At 42.9% G+C, this 20801-nt stretch overlaps 1 protein-coding gene across 4 annotated transcripts in view; it reads left to right on the forward strand.

Annotated features, from left to right (window-relative positions):
- Fam193a (family with sequence similarity 193 member A) overlaps positions 1 to 20801 on the forward strand; it is a 127199-nt gene that overhangs the window by 57229 nt on the left and 49169 nt on the right. For 2 of the 4 annotated variants that reach the window (XM_036200791.1, XM_036200794.1), the window contains 4 exons: positions 10656 to 10813; positions 11935 to 12102; positions 15767 to 16001; positions 18044 to 18168. In XM_036200791.1, the coding sequence (XP_036056684.1) occupies positions 10656 to 10813; positions 11935 to 12102; positions 15767 to 16001; positions 18044 to 18168 (686 nt within the window). The remainder of the gene's footprint in view (positions 1 to 10655; positions 10814 to 11934; positions 12103 to 15766; positions 16002 to 18043; positions 18169 to 20801) is intronic. The other 2 variants (XM_036200793.1, XM_036200795.1) reach the window with 1 other exon arrangement.

Raw genomic sequence — 20801 nt, forward strand, 5'->3', positions numbered from 1 at the left:
CACTTATTCTCAGCACTTTAACTAGTATGAATGTACACATTGACTGTTGCCTACTGCAAAAGAAACTTCTCTTACCAAGGCTGGGAGCAATATTGATAAGTGGATATGCACATGAGTATTTAGAAAGTAGTTTGATAATGTATAGGTTACCAACTAGGGCATGTGACTTCTACAGTCATAGGCTATTGACCAGGTTTAGAGTAGCAAGCATGAATTCCCTCTTGTAGAGTAGGCCTCATACTCAGTCAGGAAGCAGTTGATTAGTCCCAAAATATCAATGCCATTATGGTTACAGTGGATATATCTTGCCTGACAGGTGATTAAGGATCATAGGATTTACATCTGGGCAGTACCACTGATGATATTTCTGCCCCAGTGGCTTATATAGCACAGGACCTTCCATCTCTGTGACAGCTAGCTAGCAGGAAGAAGCTGCTAGCTTAGTTCCACCTTGATTTCTCTACGTCCTGCAATCATGATATGCAATACCTTCAGCAATAGAGTTTTACATCTAATTTGGTGGATGATCAAAAGCAGTGACAATAGCCTGTACAGTTTGGGGAGATTCTGGGGGTCATATCCCATAACTGCTACTGAGGTTTTTGTTTAATAACCCCTGACTTCTGGGAGAAGCATTATCCACCCATGCAGGTACCTCTTTTCATATTGTCTTTCCCCCCATTATATCTATTTTTGTCCATTTAAAATTGTGTGTGTGTGTGTGTGTGTGTGTGTGTGTGTGTGTGTGTGTGTGTAGGGGAGCCACAGACTGTTGTATGGAGGTCAGAGGATAACTTGGAGTTGATTATCTTCTACCATTAGGTCCCAGGAATTCAATTCAGGTTATCAGTTCTGTTATCAGTTTTTTCACAGTTCTGCATTTTCCATAGTGTCCATAAACTTGTGTCATTTGGCACAGTGCTTTTGAGAGCATCCTTATTGCTGTAGGAGCAGTCATTTCTTCCTGTTGGTGAGAAACTGCACAAGACTGTAGTGTGTGTGTGTGTGTGTGTGTGTGTGTGTGTGTGTGTGTGTGTTAGTTAGTGCATGTGTATGCCTCCATTCATGGGCCTTTGGGTTGTTTCCACATCTGGATAGCTTTGGGAAAACTGCTGTGTTTTTTCCAAATCTACCTGGACATCTTTTCTCCACTTTACTGCACTAGTTTAGCATCTGTCATCAGGATGTCTTCTTGGAGCCTTCTTGACTTGTCCTTTAGACCTTGTAAAATGAGTTATGTTCCTGTTTGTTTTGGGGGAGAATTTGTTTCGAACTGGAATTTCCATTTCTTCCTTAAGCATTATTCTTGCTTATCCTTCTCCCATTCTGTTTGGTCAAATGCCAGGCAGTGAATAGAGAGCACTTGGCTGATGCTATTACCCAGCAGTGACCTTGGGAAGCTGAATACATATATTCACTCATTCTGGGTAGTCAAACAGTACCTTGTCTCAGACTGGAGAGGCTGAGACATCCAGTAGTCGCTCTATCCGCAAGGCTGGATATGATGTCTTGGCTGCTGATGTTCAGTCAGTGCTGGAGTCCTGAAGAAATTGGTTCTAATACTGGCAAAGGAATGCCTCTGCAGCAGGATAGATGAACTTGCCATTGAGAGGTAAGGGCAGGATGTCTAGGGTAGGTCTCCCTGCTTTAAATAATCTGATCAAGAAAACTCCTTATAGGAGTGCCCATCAGCTTGTGTCTTACTTGGTTCCACATGCAGTCAAGTTGACAATCAAGAATAGCCATCACACCCCAGATTCTTCTGTAGCCACTCACTTCTAACCTCATTCATGTCTGCATATTTTGTGCTCAGAAAGCTAAAAGATCTTTTTTTTTTTTTTTTTTTTTTAATTTTTGGGACAGGGTTTCTCTTTGTAGTCCTGACTGCTATGGAACACTATATAGAGCAGGTTAGCCTCAAACTCTGAGATCCTCCTGCCTCTGCATCCCAAGTGCTGGGATTAAAGGCATATGCCACCACGTCTGGCTCAAAGAAGCAACTTTATTTACTTTTACTATATTTCATTTAGTGTGTGTGTGTGTGTGTGTGTGTGTGTGTGTGTGTGTGTGTGTTGCACTTATGCAGAGGTCAGAAGACAACTTGCAGGACTTGATTTACCTTGTGGGTTCCAAGGATTGAACTCAGATTGTCAGGCTTGGCAGCAAGTGCCTTTATCCACTGGGGCCATCTCACAGGTCCAAACCCTCTTATACCTTTTAAAGTATGCTGTCTATTATTATTGTCTCCAGCCTGGGCATTGGCCAGCTAGGCTTCCTGCTCTTTTCTTGCTGTAATGATTTTATTGTGATATTGTATGGTTGGAAATTGTGGTATGTATTATTGAGTCTGTATTAGTCAGTAGCATTTGTTAATTTTGATCCATGGTTAAGTTTTATAAGTGTTGTGTATATATCTGGAGAGTCTTTCTCTGACCCGTGTGGAGGGCTCTGTGGACATTTGTTAGTTACTACAACTGTTTCTGAACTGTATGCTTAAATCCATCTTTCTCTAGTCTCGCTCTGTGTGTGTGTGGAGGGGCGTGCTTAATCTATTTTTGTGTGAGATCACTTACAATCTCTTATTCTTTGTGTCTTTTTGCCCTTTTTCCCCCGTTTCCAGTTTTGTCAACATGGTTTCAGGCTGTATACTGAGTGAGCATGTTGACTCCTTACACGTTTACTTTCTTACTGTGTAGGAGCCTTATTGGAAGCACTTTCCTCCTGAAGGTTGACTTTTTGTGTTGATCTGTAGTTTTTCTTCCCTATTCCCACCTTCTCCCCTCCTTCTTGTATCCTTTCTTTTCTATCTGTGAGTGATGTTTTAGGTGCTCTCATTGTGCACTCAATAGAAAGGTAGGCAGAATGGGTGTGGTGGCACACACCTTTAATAGCCAGAGACAGAGATAGGCAGCTAGCTCTCTCTTGAGTTGGAGGCCAGCCTGGTCTATATAGAGAGGTCCAGTCTGTCTGGGGCTACATAGTGAGACCCTGTCTTATGGAAGGAAGGAGGGAGAGAAGGAAAGAAGGAAGGAAAATTTATGGTTTTTTTCTGAGTTTGTCCTTACTGATGAGTTATCCCTGGTTGCTTCCTTGGTTGTAGATGTGTTTGGTGTTGACTGTTGGCATAGAGATTGAGAAGTCAAGTGATGCTCCTCAGCTCAGGTTCTTCTGCGGCCCTCATCTTAGGACTGCCTTCCTGTTGGTCACCTTCTGGCCCTCTGCTATCACTTCTGTTAGTGATAGCGCTTAAGCACCTAATCTAGACACTGTTGAGTTTTCCAAGTGTTTTGAATTTTATAGCCATAATCATATAGTCCTCATTTATTGTAATTGAATGTTTGTTGCTGTGTACTAGTCACCTTTATGGATATAACACATCTTAGCTTCCAGATTTTGCTGTTAAAGAGTCACAAACTCTTCTTTCTGTAGATGAATGGAAGGAGTTCCTGAAGTGTATTTATAAAAATAGCTTGATTGCCTGTGAAGTCAAGTATCGTATTTTTTTGTTGTTTTTTTTGTTTTTGTTACAGGGTTTCTCTGTGTAGCCCTAGTTGTCCTGGAACTTGTTCTGTAGACCAGACTGGCCTCAAACCTACAGAGATCTATCTATCTGTCTCTGAGTGCTGAGATTAAAGGCATGTGCCACCATACTCCGCTTGAGAATTGGCATCTTAACGTGTCCTCTAGTCCAAAAGTGTTATATAATTCTTTAAAATTTTTTTCTTTTTAGATTTTTTTATTTTTATGTGTATGTATGTTTTGCCTACATGTGCATCTATATACCAATTGTGTGCCTGGTGTATTAGTCTGTAAATTTGCTTTATATTGTTTTGGTATCTTAGAATAAGTTAGGAAATAAACTTAAATGTTTTTTAAAAAGAATAAACTAAGAACTGTTTCTTTGTTAATTTTTAGAAAGTTTGTGTAGAATTGGTATTATTTCTTCCATAAGTAGTTGGTAGAATTCTCTGGTGAAGCTATGTTGATATGAAGTTGCCTTTTTAGGACTGGTTCTTGGTGGTTAATATTTGCTAGAGGTTATTTATTCTTTCGTTAGAGATGCTAGCTTCTGTCTTTAACAAAATTTGCCTGTATTTTGTTAAATGTATTGACATGAAGTTACTCAGACTATCTTTATTTTTGTAGGATCTGTTGTATGTTTTGTCTTAGTTTCTTTTTCTGTTGCTATATCAAAATATTCTGACAAAAGTAAACTTAAGGAAGAAAGTATTTATTTTAGCTCACTATTCAAGGGACAGCCCATCATCACAGAGAAGACAAGGCATCAGGAGCTTGAAACAGTTGGTCACACGACATCCACAATAAAGAGAGAGGAATGGGGCCAGGAGAGATGGCTCAGAGGTTAAGGGTACTGGCTGCCCTTCTAGAGGACTTGGGTTCAATTCTTAGCACTCGAGTAGTAGCTCACAACTGTCTGTGACTCCAGTTTCAGGGGATCTGACACCCTCACAGAGGCATGAGTGCAGGCAAAACACCAGAGCACATAAAATTAAATCCTACTGTTTAGCTTCCTTTCTCCCTTTTATATAGTTAAGAAGCTTAATCAGGGAGTAGTGCCATCCACAGTGGTCAGTTCATGAAATCAAGATATTCCTGCGCAGGCTTGCCTAGGACTGTCTCCCAGGTGATTCTAAATCTTATAAAAGTGATAATTGAGATTGACCACCCTCTTCCCTTCCTGTTTCTCTCCTTCCCTCCCTCCCTCCCTTACTTTCTTAGATTGTATTTATTTTTTAAATTGTGTGTGTGTGTACATGTGTACAGTGTACACGTGTATACATACATACCGGAAAAGCCTGGATGCATCAGATTCCTTGGAGTTGGAGTCATGTGTGGTTGTAAGCTGGCTAATGTGGTTGCTGGGATTCTGTCTTCAAACAAACAAAAAATTAAACTCACTTCTAAATGATCCATGAGTCAAAGAAAAAGTCACAATAAGGATACTTACAAAACATTTTCATACTGGGTGGCAGTCGTGGTGGTGGTGGTGGCGGCGGCAGCGGCACATGCCTTTAATCCCAGCACTCAGGAAGCAGAGGCAGGCTGATCTCTGTATGTTCGAGGCCAGCCTGGTCTACAGAGTGAGTTCCAGGACAGCCACCAAAACTACACGGAGTAACCCTGTCTCAAAAAACCAAAAAACCAAAAACCAAAACAAAAAACCTTTTTCAGGTCTGGGACTGGAGAAATGGCTTAAGGGTTAAGAGTACTAACTGCTCTTCAGAGGACCAGAGTCCAGTTCCCAACAACTATCTCTAACTCTAGTTCGAGGGGATCTCTACCCTCTGCTGAGCTCCAGTGAGTATCAGGCACATACGATGTGCAGACATACATGCAGGCAAAGCACCCATACACATAAAATTGCACAAACATGCTTTGAGGGATGGAGAAGATGATTCAGTGGGTAAAGGTGTTTCCTTGTGGCTGTCTTCATTTGCTTGTCTTTGGCAGCTTTTATTTCTTTTGGTGCTTGGCATCAGCAGCAGTTAACAGTAAGCTAGTGGAAGCTGTAGCAAGCTGCTTCCTCTAGTGTTACAGTACTTGTCTAGGCCTGGCATATTGGTGTTTCTCAGCCCTTGGTAGCTGCCAGTATTATTAGCTCTCAGATATGGGGTCTGAGACTATGGTCTCAAAAGCTTGACATCTCAATCTTTCTACTCTATTCTTTCTCTGTCTCTCTATCTCTTCTTGCCTTGGCTCTTGAACTGTTTAGCTGCTACCTCTTCAGCTGTCAGACAGGTGGCTGCCTGACTTCTTCCACAACTTATCCACTATTCCACCACCGTTGTTGTACTTATGTCTGAGAAATGTATACATTATATATCCCAGGAAAGGGTGTTCACTACTATCCATACAGAGGCAGTACTATTGCTCTCTTGGTTTTATGAAGAAATTGAGCCAGGAAGGTTACTTTCCTAGGATCACACAGGTAGAAAGAGGCACTGTCAGGTTTCAAATCATAATATTTTGATTTCATAATCTGTGTCCTTAAACACTGTACCCTCTTTTTTTTTTTTTTTTTTATGTTGTTTGTAATGACTGGATACTTTTAGTAAAATACCAGAGAGTGATTGTACATTGGCTTTTTGGCAGGGTATGTGTAGGAAAGAAACAAAAAAGGAGAAGTTAGTGGGCAAAAGGCTGAAGCAAAGTACCAGAATATACTTAGAATAAGGTAAAAAATCTTTAGAATTTTATATCTCATACATACATACATATATATATGGAACCAGGTGGTGGTGACACACACCTTTAATCCCAGCACTGGGAAGAAGAGACAAGTGGTTCTCTGTGAATTCAAGGCCAGCCTGGTCTACAGAGCTATTTCTAGGACAGCCAAGGCTACACAGAAAAACCCTTTCTCAAAACAAAATAAAACAAGCAAAAAAGGACAGAGACAAAAGAGATGGGCACAGATGAGGATTGTGATTAATATGAGGCTTTTTTCTCAGACTTTTTTTTTTTTCTCGAGACAGGGTTTCTCTGTAGCTTTGGAGCCTGTCCTGGACTAGTTCTGTAGACCAGGCTGGCCTCAAACTCACAGAGATCCACCTGCCTCTGCCTCCTGAGTGCTGGGATTACAGGTGTGCGCCACCACCGCCTGGCGTTTCTCAGACTTTTTTATGTATATATATGCACACACATCTTCCTATGTGTGTTCATATGCATGCGGAGGCTACAGATTGACATTGTGTGTCTTCTCCAATTGCTCTTCATCTTATTTTTTGAGAATATTATTTCCATAGTGTGTGATTTCTGGCAGTGTTGTTCTAAGTATGTGACATAATAATTTACACTTCAGGGTCTCTCATTGAACCTGAAGCTCACTCATTTGGCTAGGATTAGCCAGTGTACCCCAGGGCACAGGGTAGAACTCAGGATCTCATGCTTGTGTGGTGAGCACTTTACTAACTGAGCCATCTCCCCTTTTGTCAGAATGTTTTATGTGTGTATGTATGTATCTATCTACATCTGTCTGTTTTCTATCTACCCATTCATGTTAAGGATACTAAATATTGTTTAAAGTGGAGGAGGAATGCATAAATCCCTCTTGTCTTTTCAATTATTGTGCAAATTAAATGTTTATATTGACCCTGAGATTAGTTGGGGGAAGTTACCTAATTCTGAAAAGGAAAAAACTTTCTCTTAATATGGAGAAATGTTTCAAGCCAACTGCTGGCTTGATTTTGGTTTCTTTTTGCCAAGATGCAATTTTACTGTTTCAGAATTTGCTTTGTTGAATTCATGTTTTCCTCTTGACATAGCAGTTTTAGTCCATGATCAGCATGGCGGCAGGCAGACAGGCATGGTGCTGGAACAGTAGCTGAGAACTTACATTCTTTTCTTTAAGATGAGTCAGACTCATCTTAGTGACTTTTAGCAGCACTCAACACCTGCCATCTTCCCAAGGAGAGGTATGTTCTGCTTATCTCTCTCATTTGTTCCTCTTGGCCTTTGCTGTCCTCATTCATTTGGTGTTCTGATTGTCTACACTCCCATCAGAACGCATTCTAAGGTTTATCCAGCCCCAAAGCTCAAAATTGTTCTACATTCCTCACACAAAGCAGCATTGAAGGTCTGTCATAGCAGTGACCCTGCTTTTTTTGTTCATTGCTCTAATAAAGCACCTAACAGAAACAGCTTGAGGTAGAGGATTATTTGGACCAACAGCTTGAAGATGCAGCCTATGATTGTAGGGAGCGTATCACTTTTCTTTTCTTTTTTTTAAATTTTATGTTCATTGGTGTTTTGCCTGCATGTATATCAATATGAGGGTGTTGGATCCCCTGAAACTGAAGTTACAGACATTTGTGAGCTGCCATGTGGGTGCTGGGAATTGAACCTGGGTCCTCTGGAAGAGCAGACACTGTTCTTAACCACTGAGCCATCTCTCTAGCCCCTTATGGGAGCTTATCATGCATCTTGTTTACATCTTTGTAGGAGCAGGAAGATGGACATCACAAATTTCACATTGCCCATTGGATTGTTCAGTTTGGACAGAACATAATGATCTGAGATTCAGCCTAAATTACTATAAGGTGCCCCATTCGGGGATTTAACATATAATTACTGTCGACCTTGTCCCTTGTCACTGGGAAATGTCATTTGGTTTGTGGTTGCTGTGCCACCTGTCACTGTAGGTGCTCATGCACAGTGTGAGCAGGTGGGAAGGTTCCTACACACACCCGCTTTATGTTGCAGTGTTGAAGACAAAAACACCAGAAAATAGGAAAAGCCAAAGTTTCATATAGCAATTTGTGAGAGAAGAGATTAACCATGGTGGTCAGATTGGTGTGCCAAACAACTTGGCCAGCAGTCAGGCACTACGTTAGTAAATAGTACATCTTAACACAAGGGAGAAACTACCCAGTGGTGGGAAAGATCATCAGATACTCAGATCTGTGAAGTGAGCCCTGAAGAACAGTCATGGTAAATTTCAAAAGCAGTCAAATCTCTGGAGCTGAAGGAATGGACTCAGGAAGAAATCAACTTAGAGGATGTAGTTATGACCTGCTGGAGAACAGAGGCTCCTCCGGGTGCTATAGACCCAGTTGGGTGCTAGCAGAACTCCCCTCACTGGAGAGTGCATGTCTGGAGAGAGTCTGTCTGTCTGTCTGTCTGTCTGTCTGTCTGTCTGTCTCTCTGTCTCTCTCTCTCTCTCTCTCTCTCTCTCTCTCGGTTTTTGAAGACAGTGTTTCTCTGTGTAGCTCTGTGCCTTTCCTGGAACTCTCTTTGGAGACCAGGCCGGCCTGGAACTCACAGAGATCCGCCTGCCTCTGCCTCCTGAGTGCTGGGATTAAAGGCGTGTGCCGCCGCCGCCGCCGCCGCCGCCGCCGCCACCACCACCACCACCACCACCACCACCACCCGGCATCTCCATCTCTTTAAGGACAAAGCTGTCCAGTAGTATGAGCAAGGGAAGAAATACACAAGGAGCCTGAGGCTCTTTTTGGTGTCCTACCATCCTCTGCCCACTGTTGAACATTGTACCTGTAACTTAAACAGATGACATGTGTCTATTCATCATAGAGCATGGCAGAGTTGATATTGAATTGAGTGGCAAAAAAATATATAAATAAACAGAAAGACCAAAAATGGTTTGTCTTCTCTGGGTAGGGGATCTTTTTGTTCAAGTCCTGAATTACAGAACTCCATCAGACCATCAGAAGGCATGCCAAGGTTAGTGGATGTACATTATAGGCAGAGGAACAAGTACAGCAACACAGAAGCAGAACTTTGTCCTAGGCAACTTGGAAGGCTTTGGTAAGAAATAAGGAATGTGGATTTGGAAGTCAGCAGAAGCTTTTATGCAGGGGAGCCCCATGAACTCTCTCTGGCTGCTGTTTGAGAGTGGGTAAAGGCAAATGGAGGCCAGTAGAGAACCTGGCAGTCACCAGGTGAGAAGTGACAGAGGCTTGCACTGAGTGGCAGGTGGTGGATGTGCTAGTTTTAAGTGAGGGTGGAAATGGACTTAAGCTGGGAAAGAATAGTCAGCCTTGTACACCGAGTGGCTGATCTGCTGCTGTTGAGAAACAGCCTTGTGATTGATTCATCACCACTGTCAAGCTGTGCTGCTCACTGGTCTCTCTACACCTGGATGATGGCAATCAGACCTTATACTTTTAGTGTTGGAATCATCTCATTTGCAGGTTTCAAATTTAGTTTGCTTAAAAATCTGAGTGTCTCACCTAATCCAAAGCTTCTGCAGCTGTAGAGGACATGATAGGAATCACTCTGGTAGAGGCTATGTTACATGTCCTTATACCTTCTCTATTCTTCTAGGGTAGAGAGGGGACTTGAGAAAGAGACATACAGGGTCTTGGTTCTTGTCAGGTTGTCTGTTGCTTTTTTGGCTACAAAGTACTTGTTCTAGGTTATGTTCTATGGCTCTGCTAAAGTAGCAGGAATAATGTATGCTTGATGTCTGACCTATGCCAGGTATTCTCCTTGGTCTGGAGGCTGGGCACTGAAGGATGCTTAACTCTACCTTCTCATTGTGCAGTACCTATTTGTGTGGGTTCTTTGCTGATGATTGCTCTTTCTCCCATGTGGTAGTGACAGTGCAGTTCCCTACTCGATCTGCTAGGCAGAAAGCTCTTGGGCTCTTCCACTTCAGAGTCTGCTATGTGCCAAACCTTTGGAGCACTTTAGCCTTGTGGAGTTTATTGCCTATCCAGTATGCTGCACATTGAGGCAAGAAAATCTGGGTCATATAATGAGTTTAAGGCCAGCCTGGGGGTTGGGGATTTAGCGCTTGCCTAGCAAGCACAAGGCTCTGGGTTTGATCCTCAGCTCCACATTAAAAAAAAAAAAAAGGCCAGCCTGTGCTGCTGTGTAGTAGATTTTGTCACTCCCTTTCACCCCCAAAAGTGTCTATATAGTAGATTTCAGTGTCTGTGTTGTAACATTTTTCCAGTAGGCATTATTGTTTGGAGACAGGGTCTCTCTTTGTAGTTCTGGCTGTCTGTATAGACCAGGCGGGCCTCAAACTAACAGAGATCCACCTGCCTTACCTCCTGAGCTCTGGAGTAAAGGTCATACACCATTACACCAGGCTCTAGAAGGCATTTTTAAAAGGTCAATAGATACTTGCTGTCATACACATAACTGGTCTGTTTATTCTGTTTTTAAAGCAGGGCCAAGATTTTCTTCTTCACTCGTCACTTGGGGGCTCCCAGCCTGAGGCCAGTGGTGCTGGGAGGCTGGCCCTAGGCACACAGACGATGACCTCATCAGGGCTAGGCACCACACCCTCAGATGCCTGCTCATGTGAAGCCTGCAGTGAGCGCAGGTATGTGTTGAGTTGGTCATTATGTTCACAGAGTGTCTAGGAACATGTTGTGCTTGCCTTGGAAATGGGGTTCTTTTGACAAATAACAGTACCTTTTTGGCATACCCATGAAAGTAGGACATGGCCTTGCTATTATGAGGAAAACTATACAAAAAGACAAAATTCCTGCCCTTGAAGGATTAAACACTAGGAAGCTGGGCCTCATAAAGACCAAAATGGAAGACCATTAGAATTTTTAAAAAAGGGTTGGGGATTTAGCTCAGTGGTAGAGCACTTGCCTAGCAAGCGCAAGGCCCTGGGTTTGATCCTCAGCTCCAAAAAAAAAAAAAAAGAAAGGAATTTAAAGAAAAGCCAACTGTTATTTCATGCCATAATCCTAGCACTTGAGAGGCAGAGGGATCTACCTGTTCTAGTGCAGTCATGGATTCTATAGCAAGAATTTATCTCAAGAAAGAGAAAATTAATTAAAAAAGAAAAGTGAGCCTAAGATGAGCATAAATAAATAGGTATGGATGGAGGACTTGTGATGGAGGCTTCTAGGAGGGAGGCAAAGGAAGAAGAGGTCAGGATCTGATAGAAAAAGTCTGTACTGCTTGTAGCTGGAGTTTTCCTCTCCATCTCCCGCCAAGCCCCCGCAGTCCCACAGTCCACTTATAAAATAGTCACTCAGATGTTTATATACTTAGAAACTGCATGGCCGTGGCAGGCTTCTTGCTATCTAGTTCTATCTTAAATTAACCCATTTCTATTAGTCTATAAGTTGCCACGTGGCTTACCAGTACCTTACATCTCGCTTGTCATGGCGGCGGCTGGCAGTGTCTCTCGCCTTAGCCTTCCACCTCCCAGAATTATTCTCTCTCCTTGTCCTGCCTATACTTCCTGCCAGGCTACTGGCCAATCAGTGGTTTATTTATTAACCAGTCAGAGCAACACATTTAACATACAGAACATCCCACAGCTACTGCTGGCCTGGGACAGCCAGACTGAATCAAGTGGATACCAAAGAGTGGAAAGCAAGAGCTCTGTATGCCATATGGGGTCAAAGTATGGAGTTGGGGTGTACCTTGTGGAAGTTAGATAGACTGCCTCTCTTAACTCTGCTGGTTGCTTTGTTGTCACAGAGACATCTCAGCAGAGACAGACCGGGAACCACAGCAGCTTCAGAACTATTGGTCAGAAGTACGCTACATGGTCCGATGCATATATCGCCAGGCAGGGACCCCACTGGCAGAAGATCAGGACCAGTCTCTGGTGCCCGACAAAGAGGGAGTGAAGGAGCTCGTGGATAGGTACAGGTTGCCCCTTCATGTTACAGCCCCATCCAATCCCTGTCCTCCCTGCTGCCCATGGAGCCTCAGTGCTTGTCCTGAGTAAAGCTCGGCTAGGTTTTTTGAGCTCTTGATACAGCTCAGGTCTTCAGCAGACAACTGACCAACCTGAGCCTTCTGGGTAAAAGTTGCAGGTTCTCCTGTTTCTAAGTTGAGATGTTTCTGTCATGTATTAAGACTGACAGTAACACAGTCAAGATGCCAGAGTCCTGGCAGTGCCAGGTGATGCTAGATACTTTCATAAGCACTCTTGCATTTGTAGCTCAAGGAGAAAGGCAGAGTGTTCCTGTCCACTGAAGCACTGTGAGATTGAGCAGCTTGTGAAGGCACCTACCCTATGAGGTCACAGCAGCTACTCTCACAAGGAATGGCTCCTGCCCAGCATCTGTTCTTCAGCAGGCTCCTTGTGCCCAGTGACTGACAGAAAGTGGGGTGGGCATCACTTCTGTTTTTCCTTACAATTTAATTGTGCCATTTTTCCCCTGATTTTTGAAATATTCCAATAAAGGCAACAGATCTGAGCCTGATACTTCATGGATTGATTGATTTTCTCTCTCTTCTCTTCTCTTCTCTTCATGTGTTTTGATAGCACACTTTTGACATCTTACAAAGTCACAGTTGCCATACAGTAGATTATGTCAAAGAAGCAGAGGCATTGATTGGCAAAGCATTGTATTCAGGATTTGAACTGTTGTCTACTTAGTGTTATGTGAGACAATTCCAGGTGGTAAGTGCCTTTAAAAGAAGGGGTTTCCTAGTTAATGGCACATGAAACTCATGACGTCTCAGACCCTTCATGCTATATCTGTGATGCTTTAGAACAGCGTCAGCACAGGTTTAATCCACATGGAGCAGAATCTGTGAACACATATGTGAATGGTTGAGTGAACTACTTGCAATGTCTTTTTCATGTGAGAACTCTGTTTGCATGGGCTGTAGAGAGATTACTCAGCGATTAGAAGCACCGGCTGCTCTTGCAGAGGACATGGGTTTGGTTCCCAGCACTCACGTAGTGGTTCACAGCTGTCTGAACTCTAGGTCCGGGAATCCAACACCCTTTTCTTTGGCACCAGGCAAATATGTAGCACTCATATATACATGCAAGCAAAACTCACATACACAGTAAAAAAGAACTTTTTATAAATAAAAAAAAAATCTGTTCTCAAAAGCATCACATGGGTTTTTTTCTTTTAAATTTATAAAATAAGGACATGAACAAAGAATCAAAATGCTTCTAATTTTCACTGCACTGAGAAAACTATAAGGAGGATGTCCACAGGCTTCCCTTTTTAAGAGTTTGTAATTGTTTGGTATATGCACATGAGTGTGTAGGTGTGTATGTGTTCAGGGAGGGCAGGGTGTTTTCCTCTGTTGCTCTCCCCTTGTTGCCTTGAGACAGGGCTTTTCACTGAACTGGAAGAGCCCACTATTTTGGCTGTGCTCATTGGCCATCGAAGTTTGGATATCCACCCCTTTTCAGCTAGGCTGGGTGCCAGTGAGCTCTCAAAAACCACTTGTCTCCACCTTCCAATGCTGAGGTGACAGACATGCTCAGGGAATGCCTGGCTTTGATTTCAGGTCCTTGTGCTTGCAAAGCAAGTAATCTTACCCACTGAGCTTTCTCCTCAGCCTCTAATATTCTTGTGAGTTCAACTGCCCCTTGCTCATTTGAATCTTGTGTCACTGTCCTTAAACATAGGAACACATTCTCCTTAAAATTGTATATACCTGTAACCCCGGCACAGGGAAACTAAAGCAGGATTAAAATTTGAGTGTAGTCCGTGCTTTATAGCAAGTTCAAGGCTGTCTAAGCCACATAGTAAGACCCTGTCTCCACAAATCAAAGGCTAGGGTAGCCCAGTGGTAGAGCTCTTGTGTAGCATGTGAAAAGCCCTGGGTTTGATCTCTAGTAATGGTGTGTGGGGAAAAACATTGTATCTTAAATGTTACAAAAATTAATACATCTTTTTGAAATGTAGCAGCCACAGTGAGAATCCTACCAGTTTATTTTCTCTAAGCACATTTTTTACATGGATTTACATATTTATTACCTTGCAAGTTGTACATGAGGCTTTACATACTACCTTGCAGATTGTATACATAGCTTTACTTGACTCTTATCTTTTACAACTTAAGTGATGTGGAACCTTAGAGAACAGGAGGGAATGAAGAGATGACACACATGCATACCCATATAAAAATAATACATCTTTTTTATTTTTTATTTATTTACTGGTTTTCTTGAGACAAGATATCATCATGTAACTGGCTAGCCTGGAACTTGCTGTGCAAACCGGGCTTGGCTCGAACTCACAGAGACCTTTCCACCTCAGTACTGGGATTAAAAATGGTCCATAACCCCTAATTTTTTTTAATGGAATAAGTAATAACTATGTTCTTCTCTTTAGATTTAATGTGGTAGCCAAAGATGGAAGAATCTGTTATATAAATCTTATACCTTAATGCATTCTACAACAGCCACTGAGCTCAGCTGGTTCTTCATAGTGACATGTTCTAAGAGATGTTTTGGTTACTGCTTCAGTGGTCCTGGGCTTTCATCTAGAACAGTGGTTCTCAACCTTCTTTTTTTTTTTTTTTTTTTTTTGGAGCTGAGGATTGAACCCAGGGCCTTGTGCTTGCTCTACCACTGAGCTAAATCCCCAACCCCTCCCAACCTTCTTTATGCTGTGACCCTTCAGTATAGTTTCTCACACTGTGGTGACCCCCCAACCATAAAAGTTTCATTACTACTTCCTAACTAATTTTGCTACTATTATGAATCATAATGTAAATATTTGTGTTTTCTAATGGTTTTAGGTGACCCTGTGAAAGGGTCATTTGACACCTCACAGGGTTGCGACCCACAGGTTGAGAGCTACTGATCTAGAGGCATCTTAGAAGCATACCTTTAAAAGTGGCAGTTTTAACCATAGTAATGCCAAATACTGTAGAACAAGTTTTAAAAACTGGATCACCTTGTTGCATGAGCCAGCATCAGGAGACTGAGGAAGAAAAACCACCTTTCCCCAAAACTTTATAAAAAGAATCACCTGTAAGTTTGGACAGAAATTTATCATTGTGGCTAGTTACAGGATGCATTTCATTGCTTTGTTGGTAATTTAAAAATAGGATGGCCTGTATTTAAAACTTACTCCAATTGTAAAAATAACACTGGCTCATTTGTATGGTATTCTAAGGTTCCTAGAAAGAAGGAAGGTAAACTTGGACCCAGCCCTCCAACCAGTTATCACCTCAGCTGGCATTGGAGCCTGTCACTTTTTAAGTCCTACTCATTGTGTTAGCGCCTGAGGCCAGCTCTCAGGCACACTACAAGGGAGGCTTATACCTCTTGTTTGTGAATTATATACCTTCCTCAGACTAGATGGGCTTAGGTCTTTTCTCATGGACAGTGAAGTGGAGCAGAGTCCCTGTACAGGTTGCATAAACAGTGTAGTCAGAGGAAGCATTTAGGGGATGTCAGTTTCCCTGTGAGTTACCTTGCACTCCCACAGGTCATCACAAGAGAGGTGTTTAATAAAAGATACCCACTGACATAAACACTGCCTGTCAACTGACATGTGTGAACAGCCATGGCTGAGTAATGACTCTTTCTTTGTCTCTATAGGCTCTGTGAGCGGGACCCCTATCAACTCTACCAGCGGTTGGAGCAGCAAGCTCGGGAGTATGTTCTGGAAATGAAGGTCCGCCTGCTCCGGCAACTGTCTGCTGCAGCAAAAGCCAAGGCACCATCTGGCCTGCAGGGCCCACCACAGGCACACCACTTTGTCTCTCTACTCCTGGAGGAGTATGGTGCCCTCTGCCAGGCTGCACGATCCATCAGTACCTTTCTTGGCACTCTGGTGAGAGACCATGCCCACTTCTTTCCTTGCTGCTGAGGTGAACTAAACAAAAGCATGTGATAGGGGAGGTATGTGCAGCTAGGGGACTGATCATACAGTTAAGTCCTCCTTGCACAGTCACAGACTCCTTTCCACACGAGGCAGACTAGGATTAATCTTAGTTCAGTGGATTTTGCTGGCAGTAGAAGCATTGAGAGAATTAATGTTTAGGAGCCACAGCAAGGAAGTCTGTTTGGGAAGACGTAACCACTAGAAAGAGGCATTAGGATATGGAGGTGAATAGGGTGGTGCATTGATAGGAAGTCCCAAGTTTTGGGTGTCTTGGGTTGGTGTTAATGTACTGCCAGTGACTGGTGCTGCAGTTGAGGAAAGGCACATCTAAGGACCTCTTGTTTGGATTTCTTCATGTGTGCACCTAGCAACAGTGCAAGAAAGGGATGGATTTGCTGAAGCTGCCTTGCCCCTTCCACATGGGGTGCTCACAGTTCTAGCGGGGCACACAAGTAAATCTTTGATCAACCCATTCATGGGTGGACAGAGAGAGGAGGCAGTGCATGGAAATAAAGTCATTGTAGTTGGAAACAGACCAGGATCCCCAGGGACAAACACAGAAGCTTCCTAGGCTGCCTCCCTGTCCCATCAAGTGTGGTCCGTCCCCCCCCCCCCCGTCTCCTCCCCCCCCGTCGTCGTCCCCCCCCCCCCCCCCCGTTTCCCCATAGTCTGCAAGTCTTCACCATTATTTCATCTGATTATTAAGTGACACTTCAGTGGGTTTTAATGCTTAGTGGTGGCTATGTTTTGGAAAAAATGTTGTAGTAAACATTGGTTCTTTATCTGGTTCTGATGTTAATGGGGTTCTCCAGAAAAGTTCACATAATACCACTTGGCAGGACATTGCAACAGCCCCAGACTATCCAGTTTCCCTGCCACAGTCTGCCACTGTGCCAGGTAACCACTTCCAAGAAGAGGTGTATGAGACACATGTTTAGGGAAAATTGGGTGAGGTGACTAAGGCAAGCTGGCTGTGAGGGCCCTGGTAGTTGCCGTTGTCCTACCCCCCCCCCCCCCCCAACTACCTGTACCTTTCAGCCCTCCTCCACTCAGCTTGGGACTCTGCCTGTTCTAGTCTTGGTTTCAGAGCTGCTGCTCTAGAGAACCATGTACCAGCCTAGTAAGAGATTAGAAAGAATTGGTAAATTAAAAGGAAGTAAAGAGCCCTGAGCTCTGTGTATATGTCTTAAAAGGACACAGAAGTGTGGCACATCAGAGCAATGTGGAAGATGTAGTGAGGAGCCTCTTACTACTGACATTTCTAGGAAAAACTGGGCTGAGAATACATAGGAAGGCTCAAACATCAGAAAGTAATCCAGTCCAGAGGAGTCAGAGAGCACTGATGGACTGGTGGCACCGCTATGGCTCCCTGCATGTCGCCAATAGCACTGGATGAGTTTACTCGTGTTTCTTAGGAAATAAGAGCCCATTCCTTGCCAGTGTCCCAGTGAAGAATTATTTGCAGCTATCAGAATGAGCTTTCACAAAGACAGGCAAGAAAAGTATTGTCCTGACTCAAATACATTTTTCTTCTTGAAAATGTTTTATGTATTTCTGTGTGCATGCTTGTGAAAGTCAAGAGGACAAGTTGTAGAAACTGATTCTCACCATGTGGGTTCCAGAGATTGAACTTAGATCATCAGGTTAGCACCATGCACTGTTACCAGCTGAGCCATCTCGACAGTCTTAGGTTTTTGGATTGTGTCATGTCCCCCAACCTCCCATCCCTTTTTCGACTCTGAGCCCACCTATGTCTAGGGTTGGGGTGGGTAGGGGTTACTTAGAATGCATCAAGGTGCCAACCCATGTTATTCCAATCAGAGATTTGATTTGGTGTGTTTTGACGCAAGCAGGGAGCAGTGGTTCTTCAGAAACAAGATGTTCTAGGCCTGTGCAGAAGGTGGCAGGGCATGGGAGCGTCCTTCTAGGAAGTTTTATATTTTCATCGACTCACTACATCTTCTATTATCTTTTTTTTTTTTTTTAACTAGGAAAATGAACATTTGAAAAAGTTCCAGGTGACATGGGAACTGCATAACAAACACCTTTTTGAAAATCTGGTATTCTCAGAGCCACTTCTCCAGAGCAACTTGCCAGCACTGGTGTCTCAAATCAGGTATTTTGTCTTGACTTAGATTCTTTTTTCCTGTGATCTTATGTGTGTGTTCATGCCTGTAGACCACTACATGTGGAAATCCTACAGGAAAAATAACAGGGCTTAGGGAAAAAGATAGTTAGATTGAAAGCTCTAAACCTAAGATATAATACAACTAAACTTTTATTTGTAATTTGTATTTTATGTGTATGAGCCTGCAAGCATGTCTGTGCGTAACATGCTACAGTGCCTAAGGAGGCCAGAAAAGGGCGTTGAATCCCCTGGAACTGGAGTTACAGACAGTTGTAAGTTGTTGTGTTGGTAATGGGACCCAAACTCAGGTTTTCTGGAAGAACAGCCAGTACTCTTTACTGCTGAGCCATCTCTTTATCCCCCAATTAAACTCTTAAATAATAAACCAATATCAGTGCTATTTAGGTGTAACATCACCGGGCGGTGGTGGCACACGCCTTTAGTCCTAGCACTTGGGAGGCAGAGCCAGGCAGATCTCTGTGAGTTCGAGGCTAGCCTGGTCTCCAAAGCGAGTTCCAGGAAAGGCGCAAAGCTACACAGAGAAACCCTGTCTTGAGACCCCCCTAAAAAAAAACCCCAAAATCATAATGCCTCATAAATAATAAATAAATAAATAAATAAATAATAAATGAACGAACAAACAAACAAACAAATAAATAAAGGCTCCAGCAAACAGTCCCTCACCTTAATAGGCCTTGGTTCAATCATGGGTCATGCAGGATTCTTGCATTGTGGTGAAGGGAGTTGGAAGAGGAGGAAGAACATGGGATTTAGAGTACCTTTGACTCTCTAGGCTTAGCTGTAACATGCTTTTCCATCTAGGTTTGTAGAGTGCCTATGTCACTTCTCACCAGGAGAGCTGGTGAGTGATTCTCTGCTGTCTCTAATATAAGTGCACAAGTACAGTGGGCATTTGTTGGGGTGAACTGTGCTAAATGGAGGCATACAGTATGTGTTTGTCCTGCAACTAGGCCCTCCTTCATCAGCCATTACTCAGGAGAGCTGAGCAGCTACCTCAGTATCCTCTCTTCTTGATTTTATTTCTTGTCTGTTAACCAAATAGAAGCACAGTCCCACAGTGTAGCACACATTAATAGCAGCGACCTTTGTTTTCCCTACTCAACCTCACTTTTAGAGAAAGAACCACCTCAGAAGTAGTTGGTTCACGGCAAGGTGCTGTGCAGAACTGGTATGCTTTTTGTAGATTTTTACCAGTTTCACTTAGCCTCAGTTTGCTTCCCAGCCATTCTTTCCATGTCCACTATTGAAAAGCATTCAGTACAGGGCAATCAAGATGTTTCAGCAGGTGGAGGTACTTGCCACCAAGCCTAATGACCTGAGTTTGGGTTTGATCTCCAGGACCCACATGGTAAAAGGAAAGAAGACTTCTACACGTTTGTTCTCCGATTTTCACATGCCTCCTATGGCAGATGCACATGTATGCACATACACAACAGACACACAGAAAATTTAAAAAGTCAAAAACATCCAGTATACTCTTAGAGGGTACACTACAATGGGAATATCTGACTGCAGCCCTGGTGAAAGGAAAGGAAGCCAAGCTTAACTTGAAGAACATGAGGTGCCCTGAATTCACCCATGCCTCCCTTGGGGCTAGAGCAAGTCTCAGTACCTGCCCTTTGTTTCTTTTCCTGGTGCATATTGAATTTGATGCATCTGTCATCCAGTTGATTCCCAGAGGCTGACAGAAACCGTTTCTTTTGTGGGCCCATGTTCTGAATATTTTTGTTTCTCACTGGGAATTACAGTCACATTCCAAAGATGAACAGTATCTTAGTTTTGAATGTTCACTCTGGGGTTCACTCCTTATTACTCTCAAGACCTAAGAGGAAATGAGGTGCAGGAAAGAAGGAAAGCAGTATGCCCTGTAAGGAGTCCTAGTCATTCCAGAAAATATTGTCCTATTGTCCACCACAGACTCACTTGTCAACCCCAAGAATGGTTTATACTTGAATTTGCAATGTATAAATATACATCTAATAACTCAAAATTTTCCCACAAATTACTAATGAAATACATAGTTGTATAGGCCTATTTAACTAATTATGGTGTAGGCCAGACATGGTGACACATACCTTTAATCTCAATACTTGGAAGGCAGAAGTAGCTGGATCTCTGCAAATTCAAGGACAGCCAGCCAGGGCTATGTAGAGAGATCCTGCCTCAGAAGGAGGATGGACAAAAAATTAATTGTGTATAATACAGATGTGAACTGTGCAAACACTTGTAGCTTAGTAGAGTATGAGATAACAAATAGCCTATGGCCAGCACTTAGGTTTATTTAATGTGTCTTTTTGCATTATTCTTGTTAACATAAATTATTTTAGAGGCCAGTCTGATCTACATAGGGAGTTTCAGGGCAGGGAGGGTTTTTATGGTTATCTGTCACAAAAATATACAGCAATTAGGGGTGGGAGGGTGTCAGTGAATAAGAGGTCTTGTTGTGCAAGCATGAGCACCTGAGTTTGAAACCCTAGCACCCACATAAAAGTCAGCTGTAGCCATATGTACCCATAATCTCCATTATGGTCGGATTATTAGTGAATTCTGAGTTTGCTGACCAGTCAGTTTAACTGAATTGTTGAACTCCAGGTTCAGGG

The sequence above is a fragment of the Onychomys torridus genome, chromosome 10 (assembly GCF_903995425.1).
Source record: "Onychomys torridus chromosome 10, mOncTor1.1, whole genome shotgun sequence".
Classification (NCBI taxonomy): Eukaryota; Metazoa; Chordata; class Mammalia; order Rodentia; family Cricetidae; genus Onychomys; species Onychomys torridus.